Source organism: Grammomys surdaster, unplaced genomic scaffold, assembly GCF_004785775.1.
Source record: "Grammomys surdaster isolate TR1022 unplaced genomic scaffold, NIH_TR_1.0 125698, whole genome shotgun sequence".
Taxonomy (NCBI): Eukaryota; Metazoa; Chordata; class Mammalia; order Rodentia; family Muridae; genus Grammomys; species Grammomys surdaster.
Genome location: NW_021620534.1, coordinates 553030 through 563683, shown reverse-complemented (window position 1 = coordinate 563683; position 10654 = coordinate 553030). Strand labels below are relative to the sequence as shown.

Sequence of the window (10654 nt, the reverse complement as noted above, 5' to 3'; positions counted from 1 at the left end):
GGATGTGGAATTCATAGTCCACATCTGTGGATGTGGAATTCATAGTCGCGGTCCAGTTGTTACCACACAGCCCCCTAGTCCTCCCCAGGTATTAATTCATATATAAGATGAAAGCCTATTTCACAGAAATCCTGTCAATATGTATAAGAATTTTTATTCATAGTCACCAGAAACTATAAACAAACCGTATGACACTCAAGAAAGTAATGTGTAAACTGTGGAAAACTGATTTGCAGCTGGGGCAGTTGGAATAACACAGCAGACATGTTTTGATACATTCTAGAGCTTGGACAAATCTTAGGTGCGTTGAACCACATGGAAGAAACCAAGCTCAAACCCCAGCATGTTAGGCAGTTGCACTCACACAATGAAAGAAAGCAAACCAAAGGCACTGCTGGACCTGGTCAAGGAGGTGGAAGTGGTCTCTCCAATTTTCTGCAAGAATTTGTAGTGAGCTAATACTATTGTCTGTCTTCAGTCTTGGTGGACTGTTCCAGTGAAGACTCTAGGGTCTAATATTTCTTCTGTGTTCAACTCAGAATCCAATTTCTTTAACAAGAGGAGGACTATTTAAGGCTATTTCTTCTTGAGTAAAATTTGGCATCATAAGTCTCTAAAGGAGATCTTCACTTCATCTGAGTTTTCAAATTAGTGCCATAAAATTGATTATCGTGTTCCCTTGTTACCTTTTATATGTGTACAGTGTTCCATAGTGTCACCCTCCTGTTTGGGGAAAGGGTGAGGTAGTCTTAATGTAGTTTAGGCCAGAACTCCCTATATAGCCCTGAGTGGCCTCAAACTCTTGGCATTCTTCCTGCCTCAGTTTCCCAAGTACTGGGATTCAAAGGTCGAAACCACCTCCTCTCTTGTTCCATGTGTTGTTGTACCTTTTTACAGATGAGCCTGACTGGAGTAGTTTAATTGATCTTTTCAAAGATTGTCTTCAGTTTCATTTTTATTATTTTTTCTGTCCTCTTATTTCAGAGTTGGTAAACTTTCTGTAAATGGCAGGATAGAAATTTCATTTTTGCAGGGCTCTGCATTCTTTGTAGTAACTGCTATCAAAGCGAACTGATATAAGTAGACATATTTCCCTTGTTCTCAGTATTTGAAGAAAATATTCTTTTACCATTGAGTATGAGAGAGGTGTAGGTTTAGATAGATCCTCTTTATTAAGAAAAGAAAAGTTTTACCTAGTATATTGTGTATTGACTATCAACAAGTAGATACTGGAGTTTTTCCCCATCAGTTTTTCTGCAGCTGCTGAAAATTATTTTACTGGTGCTGGCTCTCCCCTAACAGCCCCTGGCAAGAGGCGTGCATGGCTGTGCTTCAGCAGAACTCCATACTCAAATAGACAAGGTATTGGAGTGTCTCATAGGCCACAGTTTGACAATCTCAGCTTTATTTTAGTGATGTTCAGTTGTTCATGCTAGTGGATTATGCAAACACTAGTGTGTGCATGCATGCATGTTTCTGTGTGTATTACAGTCCGGCTGTCTAGTTCATATGTTGAGTTGATTTAGTTCAAGAACTAATTGAATGTCTTTAGTTTTCTTGTATCTATAGAAATATTTATAGTAAGGTTTTTGGTTTTATTGTTTTGTTGTTGTTTTTTGAGGCTCATAGACCTATTCTGATGCCCCCTCCCAAAAAATCAATTTCCAATCCGTCTTACTGAAGGTGTCTTCTATAATTTTCCTTTATAGTCTCGAGTAAGTAAGAGAGGAGTAGTTCTTCCCCAATGAGGCTTAACATGTTTATGTTTCTTCCTTTCCCCAAGAAGATTTGGCCTTTTAAAATTCCCATTCATAGTCAGTAATTTTCATGATTTCCTGTTAGGCTGCTCTGGCCAGCTCAGTCTGAGACTCTCTGAGGGAAAATGGGGAAACAAGACGCAGGGATGGAACCTGTGGCTCTTGTATTCTGCCTCCTCCCTGCTCCCTGCCAGGCTTCACCTCTCTACAGATTGCTTGGCCTTGCTCTGGGCATTTTGGCTTTGTCCTAGTAAATCCTGGTGATGCTTGTTTAGGGAGGATTGTCTCACCTACGAGTTCACCTTCTATGGCTTGTGAAATCGTTTTGTAATCAGCACAACAAAGGAAGAGCTGAAGTAAAGGAAGGCGGATTGTTTCCACATGTAATGTCAGTATGCCTGACATTAGTGTATCTGGTATTAGTATTAGTATTAGTGTATCTGGTGTCAACAGATCTGGATGGAAAGACATGGGTAGGAGAAGGTGAAAGAAAGGATTGGATACTCACTGTCCTCTAGTTGAACTGAGATCAAAATGTGGGCAGAACAAATCATTGCTCCCGCGATTCTGACCTTGAGTCCCTGAAATCAGTTGCTGTCATCCCCTTTCCCATGACCCCGTGAGTTAACTGGAATGGCCCTGATTTCAACACTTGGAATGTTGAGTTAGGAATATTGCTGCAAGTTTAAGGTCAGTCTGGGATACATAGGGAAGCTCTACAACAAACACACATACCACACACAAGTAGAAGGCTACTGAGGCAACCTGGCAACCTGGATTGTTCTCCAGAATCCACACAAAGGTTGAAGGAGACCTGACCCCACACAGCTGTCCTCTGACCGTCTCATAGGCAACTGTGCCACACCCACTCACATCAGCCTACCCCAGAAACACTCCACGAGTAATTCTCTTATTAGAAGGAATTTCATTTTTTAAGTACAAATCCATTGTTACTGCTTTTCTTAGGGAACTGTTTGCTAATCTGTCACACACCAAGACATCTTCCTCAAGCCATTGCTGTCACAGTTCATCAGGATCCCACTGCCCAGGATTAAATATTTCCCTACGACCTGCTTAGGCCTTGAATTACAGAAGCTGTATTTTCTATCTCTTGTGTCCCAGAAGCAGCCTTCTTTGATTTGTATTTCATATCTTACTCCCTAGTGATCCAGTTACAGCTGTGTGTTAATCAAAGGGAAATAAAGTCACGGACCCCTCAAGACATTTGAGGTCTTTCTTCCATAGCTTAAGTCAGTTAAGTCTTATAAAGGAAAAGGCTTAGACTGGGAGAACTTGAGTCTGTGCCCCATCCTCAGCTGTCTTTGATGCCTGAGCTGCAGGATCATGTTGTTGCTTCCTTCCAGAAGCTTCCCCTGGCCTTTATAGTACTCAGCAACTCTTGTTTTCTTGGTTCCCTTTTGCTTCAGTGAAGTACAGTTGTTTATGTAACCGTGTCAAAGACAGGGTATCTTACTCCCATCTTCCCTGGATGCCCTGCAGAAGACGAGTCTATGCTAGGCTCCATCTGGCATTGTATTGATTTGCCAAGTCCCTTCACCTTTACCTTAGTCCTGGCTGCAGAAAATGGAGCATCTGGTAAGCGTGGTCTCTTCTACTGATCAGAATCTCTAGTTGCCAGTGCTCTGTCAAAATGTACTGTCCCACCAGTTGGCATAGGGTCCTTCCAGTCTCCCTTCATCAGGCCAACTTGGACCAGAATTCTTTACACATACATATTGCTTCTTTTTCTGTCCTTTAAAAACCATCAACATGTTCTAATTGTGGTAGCCAGTGTGGCACATAGACAGGTTCAGGCATGAGCTTGGGAGCAAGTTGCAGATGGAGACCTAGGAAGGGAGGGGAGTTGCAGCTCCTAGGAAGCTTCTAGCGGTGAGGCTGCAACTTCAAAGAAAGGTGGGGTCGGTCACAGAATCTTCTTGGAAATGAGTTTCTAAATTTATTGTCTTTGTAGTAGGAGTTTGGTGGAGCCAGGAACCAACCAGGCTCTTATGAATTCTAGTCAGTAACATTAGTGTGATGGCACAGCCGCCTTTACATGGCTGTGGCTTAAAGCCCAGCAAGAAACCACTGAAGTGTTTGACTTCTTGTTTGCATAAGGTACACTTTTCTAGGCAGTAATGACAGGAGATGAGAATTAGGGCGTTGATAGAACCCATGAAAAGTTGTGTGCCTTCCAGTGAGCCATTTCTCATCATTTGGAAACTTTCTTTTTAAATTTTATATTATATATGAGTGTTTTGCCTGAACATGTGTGCGTGCGTGCATGTGCGTGTGCGTGTGTGTGTGTGTACACATGCTATGTGTGTCCCTGGTGCCCACAGAGGTCACAGAGAGTATCATATCCCCTGGAACTGGAGTTATGGGTTGTTCTGAGCCACCGTGTGGATCCTGGGAACCAGACTTGGGTCTTCTACAAGAGTAGCACATGTTCTTAACCACTGAGCCATCCCTCTAGCCTCCTGAGAGAGCTTTCTTGATCATTGGCTCTTTGTTCTTTTCCAGACACTGTGCATCCTAGCCAACATTGCAGATGGGACAACAGCAAAAGAGCTCATTATGACCAACGATGATATCCTGCAGAAAATCAAATACTACATGGTAAGCCTCAGTCCCTCTTACTGCAGAACTAGAAGACAAGGGCTGTAGCATTGTAGCTCAAACAAACTGCAGAAAGAAGACTGTAACAAAGTCACAGTGTGTAGACTAAAGTAGAAAGCAAGCCCAGCTCCTAGAAACAGGTTGCCAGCAGTGTGAGCACTCCTGCCAGCTCTCATCCTGGTCTTTTGCCCTTGCCTCCCTCTTACTGACGTTTTGAGCTCTTGGTTCTCCTCAGTCCATCTCCCTCATGTCTTTCAACCCAGTGGTGATAAGCCCTCCAGCCATCTGATTCCTTGTTTCCTTGACATACTTACTTCCAAGTACAGCCTACACCTACTGCTCTGTCATTGTCATCATGGGAAACCACCAAGTTAGCACCCACATCTGATGCTTAACACCCCCATCTTTTTTCATTTTGTCCATTTTCACAACTGCGTTCTAACCATGAGGGATGTCTCCCCATGCCCTTCCTCCGGCACAGCTGTCTTCTCTTTGCTGGACATTTCATAGCTCATAATTGAAGGCATAGAACTGAGCTGGATGGTTCGTGTTTACAAACCTTGTCTAGTGTCCTTCACTGATTTTCTAGTAAGCTGTGCCTCCATTCTGCCCCGAATAGAGTCATACTTTCTCCTTGGTCTTTTACGCTTAACTCTGCAGTCCCTGTCACTTTGTGTCATCTTACTGTTCAATGTACTAAAAGAACAGAAGACGAAGTCCACATGCCCTCACAGCCCAGCTCTGTTGTGTTGAGTTCTTGTGTGTTGGCCTAGTAAATACTGTGGCCCACTCATGGTACTGCTGATTCATTTAATTCTCTATCTCCCAAATGAAACCACATTCTTTCCTGTCTCAGCTCCTTTATCTGTTCTGACTTCTCCACCAGGGACACTTCTTTACCCCACTCCTCACCCTTCAGATCCCAGCTGAACTGGTACTTCATCTCTGGGGCTTTCTAGTGAGAGCTTCTGTAACATTGTTCTCTTTAGAGCAGCTTAGTCAGTTGGTGATGTGTCTCTGTGCATCTACTGTCTCCGTCAAAGTGAGCAGAGTCAGTTACGTGCACAGTCTGTATCTACCATCCTTACAGTACCTAGCCCAAATATCTTCTCAGTGTTTGTTGAGTAAAAACCTGTAACTTGAACTGGTAATGCCCTTGTCTTTTCATTACCATGTAGCATCTTCTGTCTTTTGAAAGTTCCTTAGTGTTAGAACATCTCCAGTGTACACGTCCCTGGGCTCACTCCGTAGCACTGGAAGGAAGGAGCCTGACTTCTCCTCTGCTCGCTGAGTCATCAAGGTATCCATCAGTTTTCATACTGCTATTCAAAGCCATTTTTTCCAAAAGTATCTTCTGCATATTTTCACTCCTTTCTTGCCTCCAAATTTGTTCTAACCTACTTACTCTGGCTGTCTCCTCCTCACTCACTGCACCTATTGTAGGAAGGTCTGCTCTCCCACATTGCTGGTTTGCAGCTTCGGCCTCACAGCCGAGCCTCCTAGGGAGCTTTCACAGCTTGCCTTATCCTTGTCCTCCCAAGAGTCTAATGAAATTCTGGGATATGACAAAGTTAGCCAGACCACGGGCCTAGCAGACTCTCATCTATGCCATGGTTTGTTTTTCATCTCTGCAAGTTATTTTAAAAGGTGTATCTCAACCCTGGACTTCCCTTCAGGGCTCAGGACCTGGTACCCTCCAACCTACTCAGCATCGTCTCATGCTGTCCAATGGCCCATTGGGGTTGCTTTTTATAAGTTAGTGTCTCTCCTAAGCTGTCATGTCTCCTCCTCTGCCATCTACAACGGTGCTCAAATCAGATGCAAAGTTGACGTTTTTTCCAGTCCTGTCCACACATTTGTCTAGATGATCAGCAAGTCTTATGAACCCTTTCTCAAATACCAGTTTTGAATCTGTTTACATCGTCCTATTGCTACTGCCCTGACTGGAGTCCATGCCGGTGTGGCTCCTGTCTGATGGCCTTGTCTGACTATGGTGGCCTCCCAGAACTGCACTCCAGTTCCCTCAACCAAACCAAAACACTAAAACTGTGGCTCAGACCTTGTATCTTTTAAATCCTTCAGAAGCTTCCTCTGAATGCAGCGTGAAAGCCATGGTCCCTAGTCTAGCCTACAAGGGCCTGTAAGCTCCGTCATTCTGTCATTCTTCTTTTCAGAAGTAGTATCAGGAGAGTAAACTATTTACAGACTGTGTACCCATCAGATCCCCTCGAGAAGTTGTCTTTTTGGAGTTCTCAGCCTCGTGGTTTTCATACATCTAGCTCCTTCCTTTTTTAAAGCCTCTATTTAAATGTTGTTCAAAGAGATCTTCATGTGTGCTCACCTGTTAGGTTCCCCTCCAGCTTCCCTTGTAAATGAACGAGGACAGATTCATCCTTGGTAGTAAATACTCTAAGTTCATTTGTTCAGTTTACTCATTCAGTCTGACGCTGGGCGCAGATGACAGGTTTTAGTCTCTTTTGACTTAATGAGCATGAACTGAATATTTCTTTAAAATCATTGACAGCAAAAGAAGAATCACCAAAAACTTCTGGTGGAGGAAGCCACGCCCAGTCCTTTGCCTTGGCTTTGTATGTGTATAATCCTGCTTGCAGGGATAAGTCTGCTAGAAATCCTTGAACATATCATGCAGTCGGTGTTCTTTCAGGTGTATATTAATTATTTAAGGCCTTTAGTTTTTTAATTTCTTTATTTGATGTGTATGTGTATGATTGGGTATATGTATATGTACCACATGTGTGCCTGGTGCCCTCACAGGTCAGAAAAGGGCATTGGATCCCCTGGAGCTGGGATTATAGGGAGCTGTGAGCTGCCATGTGGGTGCTGAGAATGAAATCTGGGTCCTCTGGAAGTCAGCAAAGCTTTTAACTGCTGAGCTATCTCGCCAGCCCTCATGTAAAACCTTTAAAATGGACAAGAAGGGAAGTAATCTAAAGGTTACTTACTGTTTATTGAGTCATCTTTTGTTTATGAGAAAGCATTCTATAGAGAAAAACAATCCAACTTAATTAGAAGAAGCACTTCCTGGAAAATAAGTGAGACTCATGTGTTAGAATATAAGGCACCTTAGTCATCCTTGTGACATTTGATAAGTCAAGTCTCAATTTGAACTAGTCCTTTGGGATATTCTTAGAGAAATAAGACTAATGTCATTATTCCAGAAGCCAAAAGCATTCTGTCATTCTTATTTTCAGAAGTAGTATCAGGAGAGTAAACTATTTATAGATTGTGCTTAAATCTGGTCATTCATGAGCCTCCTGACCGTAGCCTCGTTTCCTAACCCCGAGGAATTGTTGGACTATTTGAGCAAGATAGTAGCTGAAGAGCTAATATGAAGTCTACATCCAGTTCATCATCTGCCAGCGACTGAGAGCATGACATGTTAGGTGTCCACTCATGATGCCAGTGACTGAGAACACAGGCTAGTCACAGGCATAGAGTTGTCAGGTACCCAGTTCATTGCTTCCAGTGCCTGAGAGTGCTCGGCTGGTTGACAGTGTAGAGCTGGTAGGTACCTTTGTTTCAGGGAGCATGTGTTAAAAGTGCAGACTTTCCCCCGTGGCCTCAAGAACCATTCTGTTTGACCACTGGATGCTCTTTTTTAAATTTTATTGTCTTTTGGCAAGGGCTCTACTGCTCTGTGGCCAAATTTCCCACCACTATCAATTGCTGTTAGCCTGACCTTTACTCTCTTTAATGTTAACTTTATAGCTCCTCAGGTTTGTGGCTTCTGGTTCAACTGTAGGCTCTTGGAATAACCTGTAGTATGCCACAAGGAAAACAATATGCAGTGAGATACCCCAGTTTGATTTTTCTTCCTTTTCTATGTCAATAGGGTCATTCACATGTCAAACTGCAGCTTGCCGCTATGTTTTGTATATCAAACCTCATATGGAACGAAGAAGAAGGTAAGATATTGGTGAGGTTTCTTTCAAAGAAAATTTTGGACCAACAGTTTTACATAGGGAAAACAGAAGTGGCTTTGGAGCGTCCCTTGTACACTTGGACCAGCTGGCTCCCAATATTACAGAGTCATCGTGCTGCTGTGACAGTCAGTCTATACCAGCCTCCTGTGTTAGAGAAGGTGGGCTGTGCACCAGTCACTAGTCATTCGGTAGGGAAGAAAGTCCAGGGACGTTCATGTATTTTGCACTCAGAACATTACAGAACAAAATGGAAAGAAGCAAAACCAGATTTAGCCCACAGGCCTTGATACAAAGAGTTGCATGTGGCTCAAGACATCAAAACCAGGCTTCAGTCATCTATTGGAAGATAGAACAGAGCAGTATGAAATTAGAAATGCCACATTGCTATTCGCAGAGGCAGCAAGTACTGGGATGCCCAGGGAGTGGAAAACACAGAATGGAAAAAGTGTGTCCTACCAGAGACTGGTTTGTCCTTAAAGAGTGACAAAGCTTAATGACACAGGGTCTTATGCCAGGCCAAAGAATGTGACCTTGACTCCACAGTCCATGCAAAAACTAACCTATCAGTAGAACCTAGGTTGGACTTGAAGGAAGGAGGGCTCGAGGCAGAGAGGCCAGCTAAAGGCTGTGAGCAAGTTCAGGCATGAAGGAGTCTAGCCACATGGGGGATGGTAGGGACAGAAGGGTTGGCACCAATGATTCTGCTAAAGCTAGAGCGAACAGTGTCCTGCATCGTGGTCTCACTAATCAAGCAGTATCAATGTTTTAGGTTCACAGGAGCGCCAGGATAAATTACGAGACATGGGGATTGTAGATATTCTACACAAACTGAGTCAGTCGGCTGACTCAAACCTCTGTGACAAGTGAGTATCCACATAAAAGGCCTGGCTTCAGGCCACCCTCCATTCTGTTGTGAAAGGTTTGAGCTGTTTTAGTAAGCCGTGCGGCCAGCCTTTTGAAGTGTCGTAGATTGCTGTGCTTTATTCGTAGCTGTGTCAACCAGCTGCGACGTTGGATTTATTTTTACATTTACTAATTCTGTGTTTGTATATGGGTGGGCGCATGTGCAACATGGCACGTGTAGAGGTCAGAAGAGAGCTTGTGTGCTTCTCGTCCTCCTTCGTGTGGATGTAGAGATGGTGGTCAAACTCACATGACTCTTGTCATCAAGCAGCTTTACCCACGGTCATCTCGCTAGCGTAGCTGTGACATCTGAGATGTGAACACTCGTCTTATTCTGGATGAATATTTATTTGGGCCATCTCGGTGGTTATGAAGAGCGTCCAGAGGCTGCTCCAGTGTATTCCCTTGACCGTTAAAATAGAAATGCATGTGGCATTTTAGGGAAGCACAGAGACTAGTAGTGAAGACTCACTAGCTCAGAGCCACAAGTGAGCTCTGCCTTATACCATTGCAAGAGGGAGCCCCTATCCTAGAGAGCTCATCACTCCTGGGAGGGGCAAGAGGTAGTGTCAGAGACCCGGCCAACCTCAGGATAGCTCTCCTAAGCCGGACCCTCGCCCTCCGAGAGATGCTTCTCCTATACTGTCTTAAACCAGCCTTCCTAGTCCTGCTTGCTTCTGAGAATTACCACAGGGCGCATGCTCTCTACATGTGGACATCTCCTAGAACCCCTCTTACCGTGGTGGCTCTGCCTTTCACGTGTGTGCCTGTCTCATGCCCACCGCATGACGTGGACACTGGCTTACAAAGTTGTACTTTCAGGCATTACACATCCTGTCCCATGGGATGTGCCATCCTAGTTCCCTGTCTCCGTTGTTTGGTATTTTCCCAGGAACTACTCCAGTAACTCCAGTGTTCCAGGCATTGATTATAAAAAGGTGAATAACTTGGTGAAGTCGCATACACCTTACTCCTAAGTCAGACAGTGAACAAATAGATATATGTCAGGTGATGGCCGGTATGACAAAGAATGCAGAACATTTCTTTCATATCCTATAGTCAGAAAAGGTCTTTCTGAGGGTACGGCAGCTCATCATGGGCTTGGTTGGAATGAGAGGGTCCTCTCCACAGAGTTCAGAGGGAGACTATTCCAGGCAGGGAGCCCAGTTCAAATGCCCTGAGGTACAGGGTGAATGTCACATGCTGAGGGATATACAAGAAGAGCAGTAGAACTGGAGGGAGGTAATGAAGGGGCGTGTGCATGTGGGAGGAGCCAGACCTTGGCAGATCTCAGAGTTTTGCAGGCTCTTGGTAAGGATGTTGACTGTTTTATTCAGGGTTCTGAAGGGAAGTTGTTAGAGAGCTTTGAGTGAAGGAGACATCGGGGTCTGCAGGAACTGCTTACAGACTTCATAGGACGTCAGGGTCTGC

At 44.1% G+C, this 10654-nt stretch overlaps 1 protein-coding gene across 3 annotated transcripts in view; it reads left to right on the top strand.

Annotated features, from left to right (window-relative positions):
* Armc8 (armadillo repeat containing 8) overlaps positions 1-10654 on the top strand; it is an 88376-nt gene that overhangs the window by 72948 nt on the left and 4774 nt on the right. For all 3 annotated transcript variants that reach the window (XM_028788051.1, XM_028788054.1, XM_028788052.1), the window contains 3 exons: positions 4281-4376; positions 8230-8302; positions 9090-9183. In XM_028788051.1, coding sequence (XP_028643884.1) covers positions 4281-4376; positions 8230-8302; positions 9090-9183 — 263 coding nt within the window. The remainder of the gene's footprint in view (positions 1-4280; positions 4377-8229; positions 8303-9089; positions 9184-10654) is intronic.